The 27901-nt window shown below is 39.5% G+C and overlaps 2 protein-coding genes and 1 long non-coding RNA gene across 3 annotated transcripts; all 3 read right to left on the bottom strand.

Moving 5' to 3' along the window:
• Nucleotides 1-657: 657 nt before the first annotated feature.
• LOC119731333 lies at nt 658-2465 on the bottom strand. Its single transcript, XR_005271448.1, has 3 exons — nt 2447-2465; nt 1447-1524; nt 658-801 (listed from the first exon to the last, which is right to left on the bottom strand). It is a non-coding gene; the product is annotated as an uncharacterized LOC119731333 (long non-coding RNA).
• Nucleotides 2461-6825, bottom strand: LOC119731331. Its single transcript, XM_038204493.1, has 3 exons — nt 6757-6825; nt 3874-3987; nt 2461-2694 (listed from the first exon to the last, which is right to left on the bottom strand). Exons 1-3 carry the CDS (start codon nt 6796-6798, stop codon nt 2482-2484), a joined length of 369 nt encoding a protein of 122 aa, XP_038060421.1. The 5' UTR covers nt 6799-6825; the 3' UTR covers nt 2461-2481.
• An 8568-nt stretch (nt 6826-15393) lies between these two features.
• Nucleotides 15394-27722, bottom strand: LOC119731299 (dynactin subunit 4-like). The gene is made up of 12 exons (XM_038204446.1): nt 27551-27722; nt 25954-26024; nt 24081-24259; nt 23048-23091; nt 22477-22652; nt 21508-21620; nt 20071-20180; nt 18850-18923; nt 18025-18187; nt 17482-17582; nt 17237-17315; nt 15394-15556 (listed from the first exon to the last, which is right to left on the bottom strand). Exons 1-12 carry the CDS (start codon nt 27677-27679, stop codon nt 15416-15418), a joined length of 1380 nt encoding a protein of 459 aa, XP_038060374.1. The 5' UTR covers nt 27680-27722; the 3' UTR covers nt 15394-15415.
• Nucleotides 27723-27901: the final 179 nt, after the last annotated feature.

A 27901-nucleotide genomic window follows, 5' to 3' on the forward strand; every position in this document is an offset into this window, starting at 1 on the left:
CAGTTGCATTTTGGTTCAAAAAGTTTACTACTTGTATGTGTATGGACTTAAATAACACATGTACTCTTTCCTCAACTACGGACTGTGCAATAATGTTACTAAGCAATTGTGACTGCATAACGCGATATGCAGCCGACATTACAATACATCATGGCTGGCCTAAGCATTAAAAACAACAATATTAACAGAAATATATTATTTTAATACACTTCCCTGAAATCATGCTTAAGAAAAATTTACCAGACTAATTCACCAGTCAGAAAATGTAGGTATTTACAAAAATAAAATAAAAAATTACTTTGTATCGTTTTTTACAAGCAAAATCTGACTAAATTTGACAACTTAAAAAAATAATATCCATTTTCACAAAGACGCCCCCAAAATGGTAACATAAATAGAATAGAGAAAAAAAAAATAGCACTGAAAATAGCAAAAGACTAATTCAAAATTCCTTACCATAAGTCATCATGACGTCAGTGCAGACTTTGATGTGATGGTGTGCGTAACTCACAAAACTGTGCGCGCATGGGAAGAAACTATTTCAGTTTTAAAAACGCCAAGATATTGTGTCAGTTCAGCAAATTAAACTTGAACGGAAAATTTATTTTTTGGTCTTGCATCTCCACCAGCATGGAATTGCCCATATAACCTTTTTTACTCATTTAACAGCCTAGTACATTCTAAATAGGCCCAAGGCACCTTGGATGTAGTTTCTCTGATGTTTGATGTCATCACAAAGTGGTGCAGTTTCAGGGCATTCCAGCATCAAGAGCAACGTCTTCTTGGTAAGAGCAGGAAAACCTGAAATTCAAGAAACAAAAAAAAACAACCCAAATTAAACATAAATAGCATACTTGTATACATGCAGTTTATGTTTTTTCCTTATAATTGCTCCACTAAGTTGGGAAAACAACTTTTTGTAGGGAGAAGTTTTTAAGACAGAATTTGGAAATTTTAATTTCCTTTGCATTCATATTCACAACAAAGTTTAGCAGGAATCTATAAATTAATAATAATAATCAGCATTTAAGAACGCTCTTTTTAGTAAACTAAATCACAGCGCTTACATTCAGTATTATTATTACCCCTGATCATTGGGCCAATTAAACATTCCAATTACCATCTCAGCTCCCTGGGGAGTATACAGCTGGATGCTGCCTGTTAGGCGCAAGCAAGCTTATTCAATCACAATAACCATCTCTGCCCTCACAGGTACCCATTTACTCCTGGGTGGAGAGAAGCAATGAGTGACAAAGTGCCTTGCTCAAGGGCACACGCACCATGACCCCGGCTGGACTCGAACCCACAACCTGCAGCTTTACCCACAGACCACGAATCCAGTGCCCTTAACCACGAGGCCACAGGTTCTGATAATTAACCCATAATTCGCACAACGATAGTTGCAAAAGCAAGTATTGAAGTATATTGAACAAGCTTTTAGCTCACCGGAAACACGTGTTCCTCTTCTTGTGGTTCTGATAACAGGCTTTCGACGAGTTTCTAGAGGGAAAAGTTTCTCAGGTCCTGTTTGTCAAAGAAATGTGCAAAGAATACAATATAGATTAGTTATGGTAGTGAACATAATTTCATACGTGTGCTGAGACGACATGTGTGCACACAGAATGGAAGGTGACAGACAGGGTGACCGTAAGGTCATGGCAAAATTCTGCTAAATTCGCTTCAAAAATCTGTCAGATTTATCAAAAATCTGCCAAATTCCCCAGATTTCCTCGAAATACACTAAAAACCCTTAAAATCACATGCAGATTTGTAGTACTGCCTTAATTAAGGTTCAAATTACATTATTAACAATTCATATAGTCACATAAAAGATGTATATGAAATTATTATTTCACATGGTGCATCAACAGTAATTCCCTGGTAGTCTCTAACATGCTGAACATCACCTACCAATTCAAAGATACTTTCCATCATTTGCAGCTATCCAAAAAGTCACTGACGTAATTATTGTTGAAAAACATACTTGGTTGACAGATTGTAAGGGGACTAAACTCCCTGTGAAATTATTCTTTCTGGCAAGCTGTCATTTTGAAGAAATCAACAAAAGAAGGCCTTTCCAACGGTGCGTCTAAAGACGCACCGTTGGAAATTTCTGTTAGTAGTTTGCTTTTTTTTATTCGGGGAAGCGCGCGCAAGCTTTGGCACAAGGCACGCGTGCGGTTGCTATAATTCGTCGGATCCGTGCGCGACATCGCGTAGCTGCAATCGGCTCAGTGAGAAATGTGTCTGGGATGCTGAATTCAGGCCCAATTCAAAACATGATTCAGCAACTTTGATTTGAAATCGAGATCAGTATTCTCTGAATAAACAGCTGAAGCTCAGCTGAAACTTCATCAGGTAGTTGCTCAGCACCCTTCTTTAGATTTTGAGCACGTTTGTTGCTTCAAACGAACAAAATGCACAAATTACAAATGATGGCCTATACCTTTAAGACAGATGTCAGCTTCATTGACTTGGACATCAGCTCCACCCTCTGGCTGACGAACTCCTCAACGGCCACCCGCTCCGGCATCCCTCCCATGACAGATGGCAGAGAGGTTGGAAGACAGTACTGTACCAAGAGCATGCTGCAAAAACACTTGATTCAGACGCCCAGCTGAGGCCCAAAGAAAATGCCATGGAAGACCAGGACAACTGGTGAAAGATACTGGCCATCGCCTGTCGGCAACCTCCCTAGGATGCCACAGACAAACAAAAGCAGACACCAGGGAACATGATAACTGCCAACACAGGATCAGGGAAACTATTTGAATGAATACAAAATTTAGGGATGGACAAATAACTGAATCAAAATGATAATGGCACAAAAAGAGAAACTATACCCACATATTTTACACAAAGATGAGTGCGGACGAACGCTAGGTCAAACTTTCAATTCTGTTTGCATAAGCCTATTGCACATAAAGATGGCTGTATAGTTTGGGAGAAATTAAATGAAGTTTTTTTTTCGAAAATATATAACCCATTTATTATCAATAATTATGATTTGATGAGGAGAAACTAATCAAATTTAAAACAGCTGGAAAGTGGACAATCTATGAAATCTACAGAACTACAAGCACTAAGAACCACAACGGTGGTATGAGATTAACCCTCTTACTATTGAAAGAGTCACAGACAGTCAAAATTTCCATCCCCTGCTATACTTTTAACAAAGGCTAATCACCGGCAGTCAGATCATATGTCAAGCAAGCACTGTGACTAGTCAAACTGGGTCAACAGACAAAGCAGGCAAGTTATGCTCACAGCTGTTTTATCACTCTCCCGGAGTCAAAGCACAGCTGTATCAAGTTACTTATGCAGTCCAAGGCAGTCAATCCTGCTTTATGTAGGCCGGGAATTCTTACGGGTTGAAAACAGTCACTTGATTGATTTGACTGAAAGGACAACTTGGCACGGAATGAATGTTTGCATAGGACTGTTAAAGGTGCAATGAGAAAGTTCATTTTGGTGTGCCAGTGAGATGGGGTACCGTCAATTGTATTTGTTTGTTTAAATAAAAATGGTTGGTTTTTTTTTGGGGGGGGGGGTTAAATTATGGCATCTTGTTTTTACATACCAGTACAAAATTGAACTGTTTATTTAATAATTATTTATTTCTTATTTTAACTGGGTAGCCCATTCAGTGGAATCTAATGATCTCCCATGGGTCCCAGTAAAGAGAAGACAATGTGAAGAAATTACAGGTTTAGAGGTGGGACGAAAAGCCCAGAAGAGTATTCTGAAGAAAACCCACGGAATCAGGTAGGGACTGAAAACCCAATCCACTTTGACTTTATGGAATAAAGTTAAAAGAGCTCGTAATAACCGGCATTTATCATTAGCTGAGACCAATTGAAATGATTTAATTACCTCATCATTCTGAGACTGCATATATCTGCTGCCCTCATGTGACCAAGGTAAGGCCAGTTGTCGTTGCATGAAGGATGGAGTTGAGTAGATGGGGTTCCTGTCAGACATCATCAGCTTACCATGACGATCAAGAGGATTGGGGGGAAAATAACACAATAAAATGGAAATTAATTCATGTCATCTTCAACCGTAAAGCAAAACCTGTTAAGTCATGAATCTGTGGGAGCTTGATAGGTGGATTTTTTGTTAGTTTTTGTGAAAACTGCCAAAGAAATGCGTCAAGATTTTCATCAACCGAAAGTTCAAGAAGATCAACAAAATTGATTGCAATTCATGATACATTTGTCAGTGTATGAAAATGAGTCGTATAAATAGTTACCGTACAACCAATTTGTGAAGACGCCTTTATATAAAATGCTGCATTCTTTTTCAAATATATTCGCTTCCAAAATCATTTTATTGCCATCAATAGTTTGTCAAGTCAGAACTTGATGACAAAATCAATTTGAAACTGCAGTTCCAAGTTATAATTATGTCCTTATCAAAATCTCAATACAAGTTTTTATTTAATATTCAATGATTAGATTGATTGACCTGACCATCTTCGTTGTTAAAATAATTATATCCCGTCACCTGAAAGAGAAAGTTATTTCAAACAATCACCGACTAGTGGTGATTGATGAGCCAGCTGTGCTATACTTCTTGCCTGCTTTTGTCTGTTGACTGACTTTTTCTAGTCACAGAGCATTGCTTGAAATATGATCTGACTATTGGTGACTAGCCTGTGTATAAGGCAAGGCAGGGGAACAGGGTTGATTTTTTTCGTTTCACTGTCTGTGACTGACTCAGTGTTCTCCAACATGTAGAACAAACCTGGCGCCCCGCCATGCTTTCTGCGGCGCCCGCCATGTTTAAGAAGTCCCCGCCAAGCTTTAAAATCCTGCCGCCAGGTTTAAATTTTTTGACTCTACAGTGTACATTTACAACTAAAAGAACTTAGAAACAAGAATGACCACTTCATTTTCGAATAAAATTGAATGACTTCCCGCTGAACCTAGTCTAAGTTTGCAATGCGCGCGGATCATAACTCACTTTACTATTCTCTATGATCGATGCAGTTTAGTCTGGTTCTGACGATTCCGTTCTCCTCTATCATCATATTATTCGGGGATCGTCTGGTAACAAGATGTACCATTGTTCCATGCAAAATAATGCTACACGACCTACGTACTGTACGCATACGTACACACGTGTACTGCTTGGATTGCAGGCCTGGCGACGTGCGTGTTACTGTTAAATACGTTTGCGGAATTTGCAGCGGGCATTGGCATCGTTTTTAATAGTCTTTGACTAAAGGATGTTTTAAACCCTAGACTTCGGGGTTAAGGCTAACTTTTGTTGGATGTTGTATTCCATGAACTTCAGTTGTAGATAGCCTTATAATATAATAAAATGTTTCGTTTGCTTCCCAGTAAATTGCAGGGCTTGAAACGACGGCCACGACGGCCAGTGCCGTCGTTGCCTTCTCACTGGCCGAGGTGCCCCACAAAAAATCCCCGTCTTCACGGCCAGTTTTGCCTTGCCCCATATTTACCTTGGCCGTCGTGCCCTTTTTGCAAAAACATCCATCAGCCTATTAAAACCACTACAATCCTTGATTTCAGTTGTTTTTCTACACATTGACAATGTATTTTGATGTCATCCCAGCCCGATCGGGATCGGGGTTGTCTTAAAATCTCGCTGAATCAATCACACGCACGGCCGGCCGTGGCCAAACACCAGCGATTCCCCATGCACTGTACGTACTATTAGGTACGATGTACACACACTGACAACTGAATCCCCAGTTCCGGAGTGTGCCGATACTTCAAGTAGCGACAACCCCGCCGCAAAAATATATATCTGTATTAGTACACACACACACCAGCAGGAGTACGTACGGCAGATCTTACGTGCAGCCAACCGACTTTCTTTTTCTCAGTGCTTGCACGCGCGGTACACAATATAATATGCATTGATGTTCTTGTACGAGGCAAATAAGCTCGAGAGCAAAACACGCGTGCACATGGTGTTCCGAACATGCCGATTGTCAAAAGTTATAAATGGCGATCGTGTATGGGCCCGGTTCCCTAAGAGAACAAAATCCACTTTTAATTTATTTGACTTACCAAACTAGTTGGCGACATTAAGAACATACAGGTAGGTCATAAATAGAGGGAAATTTGGGGAAAAATGACGATGACAACGACAAAACGCAACATGAAAATAAAGATGACGATCGCACGGTACCGGCACCACCCATAAAATCGCGTACAAAAACAGTAATTTGTATCCCTTTTTTTTTCCTTCAAAATTACAAAAAGGTGTCATTTGATCTGAGAGAAGTCTGCTTTAGGTTGAAAAGGTAATTTTTGAATGCTAAAAAAATCGGGGGAACTGGCCTGGAATCGCCTCAGATTGCACCATAGAGCATCTAGAATCCAAATTTTCCCGGGGCCCTTAAGCGGGCCCCGGACCCCACGCCGTAAGGGCTTCGCGCTCCGCGCTCGCAGGAGTCCCCGCCGACCCCAGCGCCAACCTTTAATTTTCAAAGTTGGAGAACACTGGTGACTGATCCAAAACAAGGAGGGTTAAACTGGAAATCTGTTCAATTTTGAAACTGTTGAATTTTCGGACGCATTTTTTTAACAAACTGAACCCACACAATCTATTGTACACAGTCTCATGCAGGGCATTAAAAACCATTTAGAATGCACTTGTAAGTACAACATTTAATTTCAAGTTGTTCACAGACAAATGTCCAATCGTAATTTCAGTTGTTTTGAAGATGTTTCTCCATTCCTTTTGCTGTCTATAATGGATCAGTTGCAATCAGATGCTCACCTTGGATTGGACGTTCGGATTCCCCTGAAGTCGTTGGTTCATCGCTACTTTCCTTCTCTCCAGTAAGCTTCTCATTTCTGGTAGCTTGTACTTTGCAATGTTATCAAAAACAAATGACTGATGACCTGTGGAGAAACCACCACCTACACCCCACAAAAACCCCCACCAAAACCCCACACAATAACAAGCACATCCCCACCACCAACCAGTACATCACAAACACATATTTCAACCACCCTGGGAATTTTTTTTTTTTTCAAGTCAAAAATTAATCAAAATGTGTTCTTTTAGTAAATAAAAGAGGCAATTTTTTAAAAGAACAATTTGGGCTGATAAACAAAGTGGGGAATGTTTTTCTCCCAATTTTCTTTTATTTCAGCAAAATCCTGACAAACAAATTGACTTTTAGGCTAATTTTTCAAAAACGTTTTCCCTAAAACTTTTCCAAGATGGTTCAAGTTAAATCTATATGTACAAGCAAATTTGAAGGCTTTTTTTATGAGAGCATTTTTATTACTGTTTTAAATTGCTAAAAACCTCCACGCAAATTAGTTGACATAATTATGTACTGCAGTTGCTACAACTTAAAGAATCAGGATAGATTCAAATTTGCTTGCACATGAAAAAGTACAAGTATCTTGGTTTGACTCACTCTGAACAACACATGCGATGACTTCACTTGCAAACTGTCACAATCCTGGGGGGGGAACAAGTGCATGTGGCCTTGAACTGCAAAGAAAAATGGTTACCTCACCTCAGTTAACATGCAACCTTGTCCCCCTGTGCTGATGATTCTGAACTATCCCTCAAACGACTCCACTTGCAAACTGTACACTTTCACAATCCGGGGGTCTTGTGCATGTTCATGCATGCCTACAAAAAAAAAAAAAATCTTGGCATACAAATAAATGTTCATGTAATTTGAAGTATTGTACTTTCATTGCCTTTGGTCAAATAATAAAATGCTGAAATGTATAAAAGGCCAGATTCATTACTGCCATTTTACATTGACATTCATAACTTAATTGAAACAATTAACTAAATAGTGTAATGCCCCATCACATGGTGTCAATTTGCAAAACAAACCCAAACTAAATGATGCATTGCTAACATCAGCAAACTCCTTTTTTTTATTATCTGACAATTAACAATGTTTTTTTGGGGGGGGGGGATTACCTCCGAGTTTTCTGAGTGATACAGGCATCCACAGGTAGTGAGGATGGTGAATTCCACTTCTCCCAACATCAGAAAGTTACTAGAATTCTACTTTTCCCAACATCAGAAAGCCACCAGAATTCCACTTGTCCCAACATCAGAAAGCCACCAGAATTCCACTTGTCCCAACATCAGAAAGTCATCAGAATTCCACTTGTCCCAACATCAGAACGCCACCAGAATTCCACTTGTCCCAACATCAGAAAGCCACCAGAATTCCACTTGTCCCAACATCAGAAAGTCACCAGAATTCCCAACATCCGAATAAGCAGTGTTTCTCAAAGTTCAAGTTGGTCCTTCCAAACAAGCATCGTCCTTCCAAACAAGCATACTCTTACATATGTAAGTGTTTAAACAAACTTCCAACATGGCATGCAGTTCCAGTTAGGCACGTTCTTCAGTTGTGCTTCCAAGACGATTGTCTCAATTTACGTATGAGTTTACAACGAGACCGTACTGCAGAAACGCTGCACTCAATGAAACAGTCATGTTCCTTTGTTCCAAACTGGTGAAATGTTCAGCAGTGTTGTTGTTCATGTCCAAAGTTTATCCAAGGGCAACTTGGAGGCGATTTTCAGAGTTTCTCCATAATGACTTCACATTTTACTGCTTCATACTGAACATTGTCCCAAGTGTGTCAAGGGCTAACTTAATAAATATCATACTTCATTCCTTCAATCATGTGGTTATAGCAAAAATATACATGTGAGTTAACTTAGTTTGTAATTGTAGTTTTGAAACAAAGTTCTTTCAGGTTAATGCCTTATACTTACTAATCCTTTTAAACATTTCTTTTTATGAATGTAGTTTTAAAATTGCATTTTTAGATTTAACACATCCTTTACTGTTTGCCTATTTATCATTTTCATATAGAATAATTTAACATTAACTTAATTATTCTGTCCATTTTTAACATTAATAAGATTGGATTTTTATGATTTCCCGTCCTTAGAACATAATAGTTGGAACATTTTAATCGTCCTTTTCTTAGATTATGCTCTGAAAGAATTTGTTTCAAGCATTTTTACTTTCTTTCTTGTTTGTGCTCATTATTTCAGCCAAATGCAAACGTTGACTCGAATTGTTTGCTTTTCAATAATTTTTGTAAATGCTAAGAACTGTTTTTACTGGCAATCCAGCTTTGAACCCCCCCCCCCAAAAAAAAAGAAGAAAATGCACAAGTGAACTCAAGTTCCCAGGAAGCATGGAATATTTCCCCAGTCCTTGCAGCATTTGGACAGGTATGGTTAGTGGTTAATTAGGTGGTTTATGTCGTCAGTGCCAGTGGTTAATATGACTGTCTGTCAATGGATGCATGCAGATGATTAATTGACCTAACAGAAATGCTGCAAGGGTTCACAGTTTTATACAGAACATGTAGTTGAAACAAAAATGACTTTGGCATGCTTGAATGCTACCACATTGTAGTCAAAACTGGATTGCCATCTCAATTGAGCTTCGAATCAAAGTTAAATGTTACTTTTATTAGCTCTGACCTTCGGATTTGTTACAGTCATGGTTCTGCTGATGTTTTCTAATTTACTTTAATCCTAACTCCCTAGCATGATTTACTAGGAACCATACCCATCCTGGCAAATTCCAACACCATATGGGAAACTGCACACACATATTTCTGACTTTGATTCTGGAGGTGTGCCAACCCAATGTAAAATACTGTCAGTTTTAGGGGTACTGTACCCATCCTGACAGATTCCAACAAAACATGCCGTTGGGGTTTGATGGGTTGAGTTCTATTACAGTTGACCGATAATGTTTAGGATAGGTTTACTATGCAACTTATTTTCCAGTTATTTTAAATCTAGACCTAGTTGTAAGCATCTATGTCAACGGTCTAAAAACATCCTGAAGATTTACTAAATCAAATTACTCATTTTAGATTTCAGATTTATAACTCACATATGAAATTATTTCAATGCAGGCCCCTGGGAAGTTGGCCCATAGACTTCACTGGAGTTTTGTTCTAGAGCATATTAATGTGGGTTGGATGGGTACATAATCATGACAAACCGAGAGTGGCAAGGACTTGAGTTCGGCATTCCTTCAGTTGAATATCAGCTTTATGTGGTTCACATAAGCTTTCTTGACAGCATCCACTTCATTGGCTTCATCGTCTGTAAATAACAAGAGTGCAACTTATCAGTTTTCAATGGCAGCCACGCTTGTGAGAGTTATCTTTCAGTACTGAAAATTCAAGGGGCATGTAGGTAAAATAGAAATTGGAACTTGAAATACAAATTTAGAATTTCCCGGATTTATGCACCCACATAATGATAAACCTTTTGGCATTCACATTGCAATCTGAAAATGGACAACGAAATGCCTACAGGCCCTAGAGTCTATACAGAAACCATAGCATAATGTACATAAATGGGGCACCAAACCAGTAAATTCAACCAATATTTCTTTTGTTCAGTATTTCCCCCGCAAACTTGCTGATAGGGCCTAATCGATTAACATTTATTAATTAATGCAGAGAATCAATGAATTAGTTACAAATATAAACGGGAAGAATGTTGCAACCTGACGCCACTGTTTTCTTCATATGTCATCTTAATAATTAAAGGGAAAGAATATAGTATCCAGACACCACTTCAGCGGTTGTGTACAAAGTCTATGGAGAGTCAAGACAAATTGCTAAGTATTTCCGAACAAAATTGGAAATATTTCTCAGTCCCAGATTCATGTCTTTTCAACATATTTGCAGTGACTGACCAATATTGAGATAATGGGGCCTATATATGAAGATAAAAGGTCACGTTGCAACATTCTTTCCACCCCCCAGTATTTTTTCTTAACCACGCCCATCTCACCAGATTCTCAGAAAATGAAGAAAAGAAAAAGAAAACTGAAGCCATTCCGGAAAGATTCCCATATCTGGCCATCACTTATTTATCCCCCAGTGTACAAACCATATTAGTGTTTTCTCAGTAAATACTTCAATATTTTCCCTGCTGATTTTTAGGACGTTATCACTTTCTGATGGCTGATAGGTCACTGAAGGGGAAAATTATTGATGATATGGGAATTCTCTGGAATTCTTTCTCTAAAAACTTGGGTTGCGAGCCGTGTTTCAACAGTACATCAACTTCAGAAGTATCTACAGTAGTTCAGTCACTCCAACATAACTTTCGAAGGCCAAATGGTTACATTTTCAGGCAAAAATTGGCAAACTTACTTTGACTGTTGTGGCGAAGTTTTTCGAAAGTCCTCCATTTTGCCGGCGCCAATTTCCAAATGCGCAACGCGAACCACGTGAGATTGGTTTTGCATATTGTCAGACAACAGCTGGCGCTCTTCACAATTAACGGTGTCAAGTACAATCTCGTTCACGTGGTGTCGAGCAGTACGCACTCACGGGTATTTAATATAGGAAAAGAAGTTAAAAATAAAGTAAACCCTGGGGACGAAGTTTCGAAAAAGTTCCGGCCTCTGAATTTCCCATCATGCACTGCGAATTCCCAATTCCGTTGTTCGATAAATTTGGGATTTTGGATTCGAAGTCCGTTATCCTATTGCGTAGGGAATTGGGAAAGTGGGTTTCGTTATCCGTTTTTCTTTTTGCTCAGGAAATGGTAAATGAGTTTCCTTATCCGTTGTTCTTTTTGCCTAGGAAATGGGGAATGGGTTTCGTTATCCGTTTTTCTTTTTGCTTAGGAAGTCACGGGGAATTGGTTTAGTTATCCGTTTTTCTTTTTGCTCAGGAAATGGGAATGGGTTTAGTTATCCGTTTTTCTTTTTGCTTAGGAAATGGAATGGTTTTCGCTGTCCATTTTTCTTTTTGCTTAATAGAAAATGGGGAGTTTGTTTAGTTATCCGTTGTTCTTTTTGATAAGGAAATGGGGAATGGGTTTCGTTATCCGTTTTTGTTTTTGCTTAGGGGAGTGGGAAATAAATTCATGTTATCCGGGGTTTTTTTTGCGTAGGGAGTTTGAAATGAGTTTCGGTTTCAAATTCAGTTAGGCAAAGTTCGTTTACTGTTAAGATGACCGCTATTTGTGTAGCGCGCCCTCTTTTGAAAGAAAACTAAGGATTGCTTTTTATGGTAGGTTTTTCTCCGTGTTTAAAAAGGAATGTTGTTTTCACTATATATTTTGTTATAACTATTTTACGATTCCTCTCCAATCATCCTCAGGATTGTGCAGGAACCAGCGAAAATGCCCGGATGACTCCAATATCGATAATATTGCAGTCATCCAGGTATTTTTTACGAAGGCATAAGCTGATTTATTTCAACCACTGGAAGCCTATATATAAAAATGGATTGGTTCCAGAAAAAAAAATCTACAAATGACTCGGCAATATCTTTTGATACGCAATAAGGATATTTTAATACTCATTTGCCAATAATTTGACAGAATTTGCCAAAAACAATGCATTGTTGAGGAGAAATTTGATATTCTGGACCGATCTTCGCGTAGATGCTCAGCGGTCAATTTAAAATACACAGGTTTTTTAAGCCAACTACTTCTCTGATTAAAATTACATTCTGACAGCGCTGTGGATTTGCCTTTGGGGCTACGGCTACGGCTCGAAATTACACACGAGTCTATGTGAAGCGGCTGCGGCTATTCCCCATAGACCTGTGTGTAATTTTAAGTCATAGCCACATAATTTAGACACTACCTTAACCCTATTACTCCTTAGCGTCTTTTACTAGGAACTGCACCAAGTCCATCAAAATCCATCAATCACTGTGCGTCCAATACAAAACTGTACATGACATAATGGAATCCACCACTGACACACTGGTTGACATTCATGGACTTGTTTAACACATGGCTTTTATCACAATAGCAGTACAGGAAGCCAGGCAAAATCAATCGGATACCCTTAGCACTGCTGCAGGCCATTAGGCCCAAGTCCATCATACTCCATCAATATTTAGTCACAACAGGCCTTCTGGACCAAGTCCCCCAAAAATCCACCAAAATGGGGGATGGATTTTGATGGAGGTGGGGTAGTTAGGGTTAATACTAGCTTACATATCGAATTCAACCTTTCGATGTCTATCATGTCTATGCACTTTAGTAAGCTAATCCACTGATTTCAACATTGATCAAAGATTATTATAACAGCAATCTGGCTGCTATTTAGGTTGGTTACACTGGCAAGCTTTCGCGGACATTACATTTATTTTACATCAAGTAAAGAATATTAAAGGCCCACAGAAACACTGGTAAATACAGGGAAACGAACGTACTGATTTACGCGAATAACTTTGCTCAAAGTAAAGATGGGGACGGTACCAGATACCCTGTGAAATTATTTCACCTGAAATGGTATCATTCTACAATCATTGAAGTTGATTTTTAAAAAGTGTGCCTGCAGACACATTTTAACCAAAAATATTTTGATAGTTGCTAAAATTCTATGAGAATTACCTCAATATCACATACAAAAAACCTGAAATGTATCATTGAGAAGAAAACAATAATTGAAGTTGATTTTTAAAAAGTGTGCCTGCAGACACATTTTAACAAAACAAATATGATATTTGTTAAATACTATGAGGATTACCTCGATGTCACATACAAAAACGGCTGAATGAGAATCATGTTCCTTTGGATCGAAAAACTTAGGAACAGAATCCTCTTATGAGATCAAACAATTGTGTTACATGCACATGTACTTAATTCCCTGTTATCTCAAGATGTAAAGCATCCACTGAGCTGAAACTTCACAACAGGTTAGTAGTAATGCACATTATAATTCCGAGTAATTTTTTTGCTTCAAACGAAAAACAAAATGCACATGTAATTGATAGTACATTTAATTTTCTGACAATACCCTTAATATATCTTTATGAATATGAAGTGCCTACAGTCAGTAATTGATCTTAAAAGCATTTTTACTTTTATCTTTGTTTGACAAAGCTCAAAAGCAAGCTTCTAAATTCTACTTCCAATGCAAAAAAAAATTCTATGATCATTAAAACAACCCTCAAAACACCAGACCTCAAAATGTGAGTGCCTTAAATAAATAAATAGATCTACTTCTAACCACAGTACTTTTTTACACATAATGAACATTTATGTTCACATCTTTTTCTTTATATGATCGCAGTATATAAACCATGCAAGTCCAAGACTGAGTTTTGACCCAAATTAAAAAAAAAAAAAATTTTGGATCATTATTTGCTATCATTTCAACTTACTTCAGTCATAATCTCATGAGACATCATAAGAACAGAAACGTCTTGGTAAAAACCCTAAATGTCATTTGAGCAAAAAAATATCGAAATTCTGTTAAGTTCATCTAGTGACTCATTCCCTTACTGTAAGTCATAAGTATTTGTTTATCCAATTGATTGCACTATAACTATTGTGAATGGGGAACATTTCACTGTATAGATACCATATCTACGCATGCACATTATTGTCATAGTCATACACACGTATGGGGAGTGTGCCTAGTGGTTAGGGTTCGTGACTCATGATCAGAGGGTCAGGGGTTCGAATCCAGCTGCTGGTCATTATGTTGTGTCCTTGGGCAAGCCACTTTACCCCACTTGCCTCTCTCCACCCAGGAGTATAAATGGGTACCGGCATTAGCTGGGGAGTAACCTGCGATGGACTAGCATCCCATCCAGGGGCAATAGAAGTATTCTCAGTCGTTTCATGCTACTAAAACCGGTGATAAACGCCGGCCTGATGGGCCACATTGGCTCATGACAGACTTTACTTACTTTACATACACACATACACATAAATATACATAAACTTCTTATCTTACAAGACAGCGGCATGCAGAGAATAATGTACAAGATAGTTCAACTCTTTCTTATATTTTGCTTAATTTAGCAAAAATCTACTACATTTGCAACAGACCGTTCAATTCGTCCTGGCCTAATGGTGTAGCGACCAATCAAAGCTGTGATTAATATTCAACCTGCGTGCACGAAACTCTGACATGCGTACATGTGCGTATGATGCACGCGTCTGGAACATTTTGGGGGGGTCATCCACATGAACCCAAATTTTTTTTAAACTGACTTCATGCTAAGCACAAGATTTTCTGCTAACAGGGCCCTTGTCGGATAAGTTAAGCAGCATGGAGAAGTTTAGCAGCGAGCACAGCGACAGACACACTAACCTTACATGGAAACTTTGCTTAAATTGGTAACGCAACAATAGAAATCTCTGGTGTGCAATTGTTAGAACATCCACACCATGAAATACATAAAGTGCTTTAGGTTAGCATGCTACTGTCAGATGGTTGCCAAAAGCTCTGATAGATTTTTTTCGTAAGTGCTGGTGTACAAGAATCAACTATATTATGACATGTTTTATGAATATACCTCATACATATTCAGTTGCCAAATTGGTTATAGCAAGTGGAAATAACGCAAACATGACACCTGTCCTATCTGTAACCTATTGAATGAGGAGATAAAATCAGGGAAGCTTTTTTTTCCGTGATTGCTTCACTGGTTCTGGGCCAGTGCTCCTAGATTGACAGAGACGGGATGCTCCAACCAGACCGTCTCCACTTCGCTCTGGGTCTCCGTGGAGCTGCGTAGGGAAGGCGTGGCGTTCTTGTACTCATACTTGAGATTGAAAGCAATCTGGAAAGGTTAGCAGAATATGACAGAGATAGTTTCTGGTCAATCACAACCCAAATCACAAGTCAATCATTATCAATTACCAGAGTTGTAACGAGTCACTGATTTTTGTGACTCGGGTCGAGTCATTTCAAAGAAGTGACTCGAGTCGAGTCGAGTCATCTTAAAGAAGTGACTCGAGTCGAGTCATTAGGTCAAAAGGTCGAGTCGAATCTAGTCGAGTCAAATATTTAGCTCCAGTCAAATCGAGTCGAGTCAAATATTTAGCTCGAGTCAATTCGAGTCACGAATATTTGAACACTATACCAACATTCACAAAAGGAGACCATAAGTTTAGCTTGTGTTCAAATACAAGAGCTTTTTAAGAAATTGCCCAAAGCCAACGATGAAACAGCGAATTGGAAGATTTAAAATCCAGTTCCTGGATAGTATTTTGTGCGTTCTAGAACCATGAGGTGGGAGTCTGTGACACGTATGTTTGTACATGACACGCGGCTGCTATTCACAAAGTAACGTGAACATGAACTTTGCACCATAAGTCATTGCAAATACTTTTCGCAACGTTTTGCTTTTATTTTTGGGACTCGAGTCTTATTAGCCTTCGCTCGAGTCGAGTCGAGTCTTCTGATGAGTGACTCGAGTCGAATCGAGTCATTTGCTCGCAGCGACTCGAGTCAAGTCAAGTCATTTACCCTTAGGGACTCGAGTTGAGTCGAGTCGAGTCACCAAAAATGTGACTCGAGTCGGACTCGAGTCGAGTCATTGACTTGAGTCATTATAATCGCAAGTCAATCATAAGTCAATAGTACACTAATCAAAAGTTGAATCACAAGTTAAACACAAGTTGATTGCACTTCCATCACAACTCGATCATAAGTCAATCATACGTCAGTCACAAATTAACCACAAGTCAATCAAACACCAATTACAAGTCAAATCACAAGTCAAACATTGTGATTTAATTCAATCTGTCAGAACTCAATCACAAGTCAATCACCAGTCGATCACTAGTCAATCTTACGTCAATCTTACGTCAACCTTACGTCAAGCGCAAGTCCATCACAGGTCAAGCACAAAGCAAATCACGTAAACACTGACAAGTAACATGTAATGAACAGTAACATATAGAATGTCACCATGGTCACTGGCACAATTCATGTGAGCAGCTAGCCCCATAAAATGCGGCCAATTTACTGGACTACCTCCGTAAATAAAGGCCACACTTCCACCATGTACAAAAAACATGTAGAACTTTGTCAAATTTTGATTTTCACATTTAGGCTTAGTTTGTAGTTTATTTTTGCTTTAGAAGCATACTCACCCTCTTTATAGGCTAATCAGAAAGTGCTGCCTTTTTCAGATGTCTAGTTTTTGTGAAATTTCCAGATTCGTTAGTACACGCTTGCATATCAAAATTTCAACATGAAATTTCACGAAAATTAGACATCTGAAAAAGGTAGCACAAACTAAGCCTAAATGTGAAAAACACAATTTGGCAAAGTTCGACATGTTTTTGTACACGGTGGAAGTGTGGCCTTTATGTACGGAGGTAGTCCAGTAAATTGGCCACATTTATGGGGCTAGTGAACAGCTAAATACTTTAACTTCGAACTGGATGATTTGTGACTCATAACAACTCTGGACCACGGAAGAAAAATAAAGTAATAATATTCCAGTACTTACAATGACATCTCCAACGGCCTTTAGCGGAGTCACTTTGACAAGAATCCCAAGTTTGTGAGCCTTCCGGAAATGGACAAACCTACAACAGAAAAACAAAAATACGAAGAGACATTACAAATGTCTTCATTGGCAATATGGATCCGCAGAAGCACGATCCTAATGAAGTTTAAAAACTACCAAAGCGAGCCTAATCTTTCTGAAGTTTTGAAGTTCTAAATAATAGAATCCATGGTTTTCTTTCTTACTCTGGTTTGTCGTCGTAATCTTTGGTGTCTGAAGACGAATCGTCAAACTCCGTGGTGTCATCCTTAGCGGCAAGAATCAATTCCTCATCTGGTACGATCACCTTCAGCAAAGATAATCAAAGACAATCAAAATAATTAAAACATTTAAAAAATAGATGGCACAGAAGAAAATGACATAGCTGTAACAGTCCTGAATCCTCCAATTTCAATATAATTTTGCACACCCCCTAGGGAGTTAGGGTTAATTAATGGCAAAACTATTACGGAACAGAATCAGTCACAAAGTATACATTGTAAAGGGTTTCCTCAAAAATATTGAAAATGACTTTTCCAGGACAAAATTAGAGCTTTCCATGACCATTCCTATGCTGCTTTTGGAATCTTAGAAGCCCATCTTCCATGAGCCAATTGGAAGCAAGAGACACTAATCCCTTTCAGCCTTCCAGTTTGGCAAGGAAAAGTAGGAGCAAGGTAAAAAAAAAAAATAGGAAAATTAGGAAAACTTGAAAGCCTGCAAGTATTTTCAGCTACGCTAGGTTTTACCTTGGCCGTCGCCACGTCGTTGTCTTCATCTGTCTTCTCCGGTGCCTCTAGCTGGACGGTCGTGGCGTTCTGGACTGGGTTGGTCAGTAGGAGAGTGACCACGCTCTCTCGCTGGTAGTTCAACTTGGGGACCAGGAAGATACGGACATCGGGGATGTGATGCCTATGGGTGTATGGACAGACGGATATTGGGTAGACGTCAAAGCGTATTTTTACTTTTATTATTTTTTGAGACATATTTATTGATTTTGTTATCTTGCTATTCACCAGATTTCTTTTATTTCTGGATGTATTTCTCTAAAGCAGTATGTTATAAATGTCTTCTTGAAATGGGAATGGGAACGGGAATGCTTATGATAACTCTATGAATTTATAAGGAGCACATGTCCAGATGCTCATCAAGCTAATGAAAACATTCCCAAGACAATCTCAGCTCCCTGGGAAGCTTGATGCAGCCATTGCGGCGCAAAGCAGCTAAAATCAACCACAATAACCATCTCTGCCCTCACAGGTACCCATCTACTCCTGGGTGGGGAGAAGCAATGAGTGACAAAATGCCTTGCCCAAGGGCACACGCAGTGCAACCCCAGGCTGGACTCGAACCCACAACCTGCAGAATTACCCACAGACCTTGGGTTTGATGCCCAAGCCCATGAGACCATGACACTCCACATGCAAAACACAATGTCGCCGACTAAGTTTCTATAAATCTGTGCAACTTGTTGCATGCCCACAACGGAACCTGAAAACGTTGGGGATTTCTGGTTATGATTTCAAAGTGAAGAACCTTAAAAGGTGAGTTAAGAAACACAACAGTTGTCTTACATTGCGATGAGTTGAATCTTGAACTTGATGGAGGAAGGGTTGAATTCTGGTTTGCTCAGATTATGCTCGCAGTCCTGTCGATAATAAAAATGAAAAAAAAAGGAAGTGCGGAATTAGACAAAGTTGTGTTCTCTAGTCAGGCATGCAAATGGGAATTTAGAAAAAAAATAAGGAAACTCCAAAACACACAAGACTTTGTAAAGTGTTTTTCAATTTGTAAAGGCATTCATGAGAACTAAAAAAAGAGGAAATCAGCGGATCCGAGGAAAAGTTGCATGCCTGTCTAGTTAGTTGGAGATGTCAATGCCCTCCATATGGAGTGATTCGGAGTTTGCTCATTCGTTTATCATAGGATTAGTTTTGGATTTCTTGGAGCATGTCGTTTCGGCTGCAATAAAGTGCACGAGGTAAACATGGTGCATTTTCTTCAGGCAATTTGAGGCGCTTCAGAATGTATGGTGAAGCAAATTTTAATCTCCTAGTTGGACGTCAATATTCAGAGCAATATGTAAAACCCTTTAAAACCCTGCAGGTCCGTTTTAGGTGAAGGGATATGAAGTGTTACAGTAACTGTGTCACAGAGAGTCACTGCACACAAAACAGCACTGTGGAGAGCAGTGAAGCGTGACTGAATCTGCCTGCTTGCCCTGAGCTTAACCACACACAAGAATTGTGTAGGGATTTGAAGTGTTATCCATACTCCACAGAAGATTACTTCAAGGAATTTGAAATGTGGATACTAACACTTTTGGCAAAAGTGAAGTTGCAAAACTTCAAGTGTTACGGTTTTAGAGGTGGGAACCAAACCCAGAATGCTGTTCAAGGGAAAACCCACCGAATCAGGCAGGGACTGAAAACCAAATCCAGAAGACTAGGAGGGTTGATCTAGGGGAGCCAGGTTGGTGGAGCGTTCTTTCCTTGCTGTCCACCGCTGTGACCAGGGTTCGAATCCCGCCTGGGCCAATATGTGGATTGGGTTTTCAGTCCCTGCCTGATTCCGTGGGTTTTATCCTAGAACATTACTCTGGGGTTTTCCTCCCATCTCTAAAACTGTAATGTCTTTTCATTGTCTTCTCTCTACAGGTTTCTTCAGGCTTGCGAGCTACAGTGCCTGGGGTGCTTTTGAGGAATCCTTGGTTTCATTACCAGAAAATTTTATGAGTGGATACCACCGCCCGACTGCCCAGTACTGGTTTAGTGGGACACTGTCAGCCAACTCACCCTGCATCTTTGAGAGCGTTTGATGAGCAGATGTTTGTGTCTTGGATACAGATCATTGACAATGGACGCTGACATCTCAGGCTGTAAGAAACGCTGGCGGATGCTGGGAACTAGACCGAGGGAGAAATCATCCATCAAAACAAACAATCCATTTTTGAAAGAGATTCTGACAAATTTAACAGGAAATGGCGTCTGATGGAAGACAGCCCTATTCAACTTTGAGAAATGTTCATAAGTGATGGTTTTGGGGAGGGAATGTTAGTTTACAGTTTGAAAGAAAATGTGAAACTGTGTCTATTAAGCATTATATTCAGTAATTTTCAAGTTAAACAAAGAAATTGACTGGAGCAGGGTTTGAACCTGCGACAACCAGATTGCCGTTCCGGTGCTCTACCAACTGAGCCATTCAGCCCTATGTTAGAGATTCCCCATTTGGTCAATTCTTTCATTTGTCAATCTCTTTGTCTTTCACTATTAACTAATTACCTCAAATGTTTCAATTTTCTTTTTGTAAACCTTTAAACCTCCATATGGGACATTTTGGCTAAATTCCCTTGCTCAACTAGTCAACAACGTGCAACACATGTCAAAGTGAGAACCCTGCCCAGTGCAGCAAGATCCAACAGGTCAAAACTCCCCAAGGCCTAACTGCCTCAGAGTCTGTGGTCACTGAATGCAGCAGGACACAACTGTGGCATCGTTCAATGGGACTAGCTCTCATTGTCTCAGAATTGGCTGTTTATTCTCTGGTGTTGATGGCTCGATGCAGCAAGGTGCCACAGACTTTTACAACCTGTTGCACTGTGTCGCGTTTTGCAAAGTTAGGGTTAAAGCTATAGTCCATCATTTGCAGCCATCCGAAAAGTAACTGGCGTAATTATTGTTGAAAAACAAACTTAGTTGAAAGATAGTAATGGAACTAAACTCCCTGTGAAATTATTCTTTCTGGGAAGCTGTCATTTTGAAGTAATCAACGAAAGAAGGCATTTCCAACGGTGATTCTTAAGAAGCACCGTAGGAAAATTTAAATTAGTAGTTCGTTTTGTTATTCAGCGCAGCGCGCACAAGTATTGGAACGACGCACACGCACGCGCGGTTGTTATAATTCGTCGGATCAGTGCGCTACGTTGCGTATAGCTGCAATTCAAAACAATTCGAAACATGATCAGTAACTTTTGATTTGATATTGAGATCTTAGAATGCTGCTTTTCTCGGAATGAACAGCTGAAGCTTAGCTGAAACTTCATCAGGTTAGTTGCTCAGTATCCTTCATTAGATTTTGAACTCTTTTGTTGCTTCAAATGAACAAAATGCACAAATTACAAATGATGGACTGTAGCTTTAATATTACTGAAAGGCAGTTTTCATTACTCTTTTCTGGGCGGAGTTTAAGGGTTGTGTCAGTGGGGGAGGGAGTAGAACCATCGACAATCCTACCTTTCTCCAGAATGACCGGCTGGGTGAAGTATTTGGCTGGGACCGGGTCCGCATCCTCCATAGGCTCAATGACTTTGATGGTCACCTCCTCTGCCTGCTCTCCCTCCTTCAAACTGAAATGGTACAGTCCAACATTGGCTTGGTTATGCATCAGAGCGGACCTTTGTATTTTGAGGATTTAGGGGTGGTTTCCTTGTCTTGGTGGTAAATCACATGGGGTTAAAGCTATAGTCCATCATTTGCAGCCATCCGAAAAGTAACTGGCGTAATTATTGTTGAAAAACATACTTGGTTGAAAGATAGTAAGGAAACTAAACTCCCTGTGAAATGATTCTTTCTGGGAAGCTGTCATTTTGAAGTAATTAACGAAAGAAGGCATTTCCAACAGTGATTCTTAAGAAGCACCGTAGGAAAATTTAAATTAGTAGTTCGTTTTGTTATTCAGCGCAGCACGCACAAATATTGGAACGATGCACACGCGCGCGCGGTTGTTATAATTCGTCGGATCAGTGCGCTACGTCGCGTATAGCTGCAATTCAAAACAATTCAAAATATGATTCAGTAACTTTTGATTTGAATTTGAGATCTTAGAATGCTGTTTTTCTCGGAATGTACAGCTGAAGCTGAGCTGAAACTTCATCAGGTTAGTTGCTCAGTATCCTTCATTAGATTTTGAACACTTTTGTTGCTTCAAACGAACAAAATGCACAAATTACAAACGATGGACTGTAGCTTTAAGCGTAGGAATCATTGGTATTGGATTTTGAGAGTCCATGGTATACTGTCCCAAAAAATTTCATGGTATTCATTATTATCAAGTATTATCAAGAAAATTTAGTTTACTAGGCCAACCACTTCGACCTATGTGAGATAAGCATAGCTAAGCAACTTCCGTAGCTAAGCAATTTTAAGTTCGCACCAACGCCAGTTGGTTGGAAAAAAAAAAGGTAAAAGGTAAGTTTATCTCACTTGAAGCTGGAGAGTGCCGTCAGCAATCCGCTACTACGTCGTGTTCCGGAGGAGGTGGGAGCCGATAGTTTCTCCTGAATGTGGAAGTACGTCCGCCGACGAGTGTACTTCTTCTTCTCCCGTTCGATCTTTTCGCGGCCCGCCAGCTGTCGGTAGAAGTCAAGGAGCTCTCGGATCTATTTGGAAAAAAAAAACGAAATCAGATTTGAGAGGACGTACTTGACCAAAAACTAACTGTTCAAAAAATAAAAATTAGAATTACCACCAGTTAATTCAAAATCCTTTCACAACTTTAGCCTTAACTCCCTAGGCATTGTTGCTAGGATGCAACCTCAATCCTGCAAAATCTTCCCACTGCCTCCATGTAAAAATTGCATACAGCCCCAATCCTGCAAAATTCCCCGTTATTTCTTGAAAATTACATCCAATAATATTCTGAAGCACATTACCACAAGCAGAGGCTGTTTTTACAACTTTCGTGATAAATGAATCAACAATCACACAATGGGATACCTTAAGTTCAACATTATATCACTCACATACAACCAAAAGAAATTGTTAGGTAATTTACCCTCTTTGTATGTTCGTTTGCTGGCTCAACCCACGCACCGCTTGCTGCAAGTAAAAACAGAAATGAGTGAGCTTTATTAACCAAAACTAGTCAAGCATAAAATAGACACATTTTCCATATATAGTTTAGCTAGCGAATGCCACTTTCAGCGGTTTTGTAGTTATGGTCGCCATCTTTAATTTTGCTTTGCATTTTAGTTTTCTTCGTTCTCATGTTATTCAAAACTTTCCCTCCAAAAAACTCTAAACCCTGCCCTCTATCCATAACATTCCTGTTGGTTTTAAAACATGGCTAATAATTGGGTGATTCGACTAACCTGAAAGTGGATATTCGTTCTCCGATAGGAACGGAGTGCGTAGTCTGAACACAGACTCAAAATGGTATGGACAGCCATTAAAAGTGTGATACCGGCCAGTGCGTAGAGAATCCATTATATCGAAAATCCAATATCGAGAATATCCAATATATCGATTATCCCATGTAAAAGTTATACACCATAAAGATGACACTTTGATGACAAAAAAAATGTTAAGTCCCAATTCTCCACGGCTTTCTCTGTAGCATATTGCTCAAACTTTTTAAAACAAATCTCAGCACTGCAAGTTTGTCCAGAACGGGCGGTTTCTTTTGAGGTTTTACATTAGGGAGACCGTGAATTCCAGCGAACGCAGAGCACAAAGCGACACCGCTTGGCATTTTGCGCTGTTTTTAATTTTGCATCACAAGCACACGTTGACGCCGAGTTTTAGTTTATTATACAGCAAACGTTAAACACAAACGAGAATCTTATTTTGACGATAATGCGACGCATTTTTGATATTTTTGATATCATTCCTCATTATCGAAAATTTTGATATTTCGATGTTATTAAAAAATTGCCATCGTCGATATCGGTATTAAAATAATATCAAATAATCGAGTAATATCGATATATCAACGGTGAATACATGTGTCATGCGTTCAGGTCTCCGGTGCCCTTAACTACCCAATGGCCTCATTTTTCAATCTGGCAAGGAACCGTTTCGTCACTTACCCACTTCCTTGTCCGATATCCCAGCATCCCTTGAAGTCCAGCGGCAGAATCCGCAAGCCAGGTAGTATACCTTCTTCGTGGTTGCCTTGGACGGATCACTGGCGTCCGGCACTGCCATGCTGGTGGCCCGCGTCGATAGCGTGTGCTTGCAGCTCGGACAGTCTAGACAGTTTGGGCAACTGAAAGTGGAGAGACAACAGTTAGAAGTAACAAGGATTGCAGTGGTGGTATGTAAAAATTATCTTTTGTGACTTTGTTTATCTTGATGAATGCTACATTTGAATGCTGGCATGTAACAAAATTAGCCAAATATGTGATGCGATCAAGCTACATGAGTTGTTTGTCGGGAATTTTCATTTGGAGATACAGGCCAAAATAGGGCCACATCACTTCGACACATCTCTTGGTGTTCCGACTTGCATATTTTTAAACTAAAGATGGTATCAGCATGTGTTTTCACAGCAGTAATGCTGAGATTGTGCTCTTTTCAAATCTGTAATAAAAAAATTTGACCGAGGTCGACAAACGACTCATTTAGCTTGATCGCATCACATATAGGCCAAATTTATGTTGTTATTTGGTCTGAAATCAGCGAAATAAAAGTTTATTCTACTACAAATCTGTAAACGTATCTCAAATTGATATGTTCATTTGACAACTGAAACTGACACACAATTTGATTGTCTACTCAAATTTACTAATTCTCTGGGGATTTTTGTCTTTCCTTCCCTTATATATTTTTGAAATGCTTTTTAATCCACCCTAAAGTTCCGATTTTATGTGACGAATTTGCTTCAAGTGTCTACTATCTACATTTCAATCAAATAACATAAAATGATGCATATTTACAAACAAGAACGGGCCAGAATGCTTTCAAGTACATTTACAAAGTAAACAACAGTAGTGCTGCTCGTGTTTAAAGCTGAATTCTATCGAATCTTCAAATATATTTGATCAAGTTTCAAATGCTAGCTGAAAAATGCGTGCTCCAGTTTGCATTTAAATTGGCTGCTGTCAAAGATTTGGGTGCCACTGCTGAAAATTGACAATGAGCTTAAAGGGAAAATACAACATTTGCAAACATCAAAAAATAAAACTCTCAAATCATTTTGAAATACCTTGCAGGACTGTTAGTGAATGACAGTGTAAAGCATCCTGTAAAATCATGGCACCTGGTATACTGTCATTTTCAAGAAAAGTGGTATTTGTGTATAGATTGCCAACGCTGGTCGGCCGACCAGCGTTGGAAAAAACTGGCTTTTTTTCAAATACTGGCCCCAGTTGACCATCGCACTTGTTTGCAATCGATTACACACCTATGAACGGGTACAAGCCAGCTAGACTGGTTCCCTGACCTTACAATTCCCCAATATATGTAAACTGCTCTGTTTCTTCTTAAATGGAGTCAGGGAACCAGACTACAAGAAAATGATTGTTTTTCTTGGTTTTTATAGCATTTTCGAACCCAAAACCTCAAAAAAGTCAGTGTAACTATATTTGCTATATATTTCCAACCCCCCAATTCCATCAATTTCTGAAAATTACAGCAAAAGCAAATGATGTATATTCCCTTTAATAAGTATGAATAACATCCCTAAATGATATTTTTTGTCGAGATGGCAGATCAGCAGATGTGTACACAGTTTTAAAAATGCAAATTAGTGATAACATTCTTCACAGAAGCTCCCATTTTAATGGGTGTTAAATATCCATTGACAAAAGTGTGGCATAAAACTATGCTGCAGACACAAGTATAGCAAGCAAATATGTGGTGGCTCAAGACATATTGGAGCTGTGCTCAGCCATAACAAAATATCCCCCATACGTCTGGTCGAGAACAACCCACTTCAGAATCTGAATTCTAACTGCATACCGATTTCTCTTGATTCTTGCCTCAGCTGAGGGCATATTCTCCAGGCAGTTGGGGCAATAGTGGGAATCCACCTAATGACAGAAAAAAGTTTGATTGGAATAATTTCCATACATACTTTTAATTTACTTTGATATCACATATCGTGTTTCTAGCATTTGGATTATAATAATCCACCCCTTGAAAACTAAGTCAATCACTCTAAAACAATGCCAACTGTACGGCCCGGCGCGGCATGGCGCTGAAGCGCGCACCCGACGACCGTTTGTCGGCCAACTTCGGCTGCCGTTCTACCTCTGCCGTGATACGAGTGAAGCCTCATAGCTAGTGCAGCAATAGTGCATCAAACAGTCGTCGGGTGCGCGCTTCAGCGCCATGCCGCGCCGTGTAGTTGGCAAGTGTGACTGGTGGTTCGCTGTGTGTGCATGGTAATCGACAGCGCTTTGCAGTTTGTTTGTGCACAAATCTAGCACCGGGCATCATCAGGGCCGCACGGCTGTCGGTTATGCCTCCTTTTTTCACGGCAATTGTAGGCTGAATCTTCATTGTGGATCGTTTTTTTCTTCTTCAAGGACCTGTGTAATGGTTATGCCAGGCAAGGTTTGGGTGAGTCCCAGTTGAAATCAGTGTGTTATGGGGACAAAATTGCACATTTTTGAAATTTTTTTTTGGACCTGCCAATGCTGCAGGTCCAAGTGAAAAACTTCCTCCAGCCCTAAATGACAACCCAATGAAAAAATATAGGGCTGGGTAACTCCAGCTAGGTGTCCACTAATACCATGGAGGAATCCTCCATGCTAATACTAATACTCATCATGTTTGGGAAAGAATGTTGCAACCCAACGCCAATTTTTTTCTTCATATATCATCTCAATAAAGGTCATTCATTGCAAAAATTGTTGAAAAGACACGAATCTGGGACTGAGAAACATAATTTCCAATTTTGTTAGGATATAGGCCTAGCCCTAGGGCCTACTTAGAAATGTTTCTTGACTCTCCATAGACTTTGTACACAACCTCTGAAGTGGCTTATTCTTTTTAGTAGGCCTAGCTGGAGTTACTCAAAGGTGGCATTATTTTGGCAAGCTAATTCTTTCCCATTTTTGATTTCACACAACATCCAACAATGTACAATGAAAATCTAAATGAATTTGCTGTTATTAAGTCAAAGAGAACCATAACCCACTCCCCCCCCCAAAAAAAGGTAACGTCCTGCCCGTCCCCCCCCCCCCCCCCCCCCCGAAAAACATGCAAAATGTATTTTTGCATGCAGTTTGCAATACAATCATGACAATGGAATGCAAATGCAATGGACGTGGACCAGACATTTTCTGGACCGTACTTTATTGTCAGTTTGGTCTTTTGTACCCATGATGATCCACCAACAAATTGTCAATGATAACAGAGCAAGTAAAGATAAACTGTAGCCTAACGTCTGTTACTTGATTTATTAATCGTGACGTGTCGATCATTTTGTGCAGACATGTGCCATGTGTGCCGTGGGTGGGCGGAAACACCGAAAATGACAAAAATCACCTCGTCCCAAAAAAAATCCACAATGAACCAACACGAATAACTCGACTTTCTCAATTCTTCTTACCTCGTGAGAGACACAACGTCCGCATCTCAGCTTCAAGCAATGTTTGCAGAAATAAAGTTTAGTAATCGGCGAACTAAGGCCGCAAGTACACAGGATTTGCACCCGTTGGGACCCCAAAAGAGTCGCCATTTTTAGATCTTTTTCTCCCGGCCCGATCGATAATTATCACCACGAGAGGGCGCTATGTATGAAACGTGGCTAGTGTGTTTCATTTCCAATCAATAATTAAAAAAAACAAAGATCATGAATCTTTGATAAAAAAAAAAAATCAATACACATATGTCAATAATCAATTTTCATATTTTTCACATCAACAATTACAGATTATGCTGCCAGTAAGGTCGGTTGAAA

The sequence above is a fragment of the Patiria miniata genome, unplaced genomic scaffold (genome assembly GCF_015706575.1).
Source record: "Patiria miniata isolate m_02_andy unplaced genomic scaffold, ASM1570657v1 HiC_scaffold_23, whole genome shotgun sequence".
In the NCBI taxonomy this organism is placed as follows: domain Eukaryota; kingdom Metazoa; phylum Echinodermata; class Asteroidea; order Valvatida; family Asterinidae; genus Patiria; species Patiria miniata.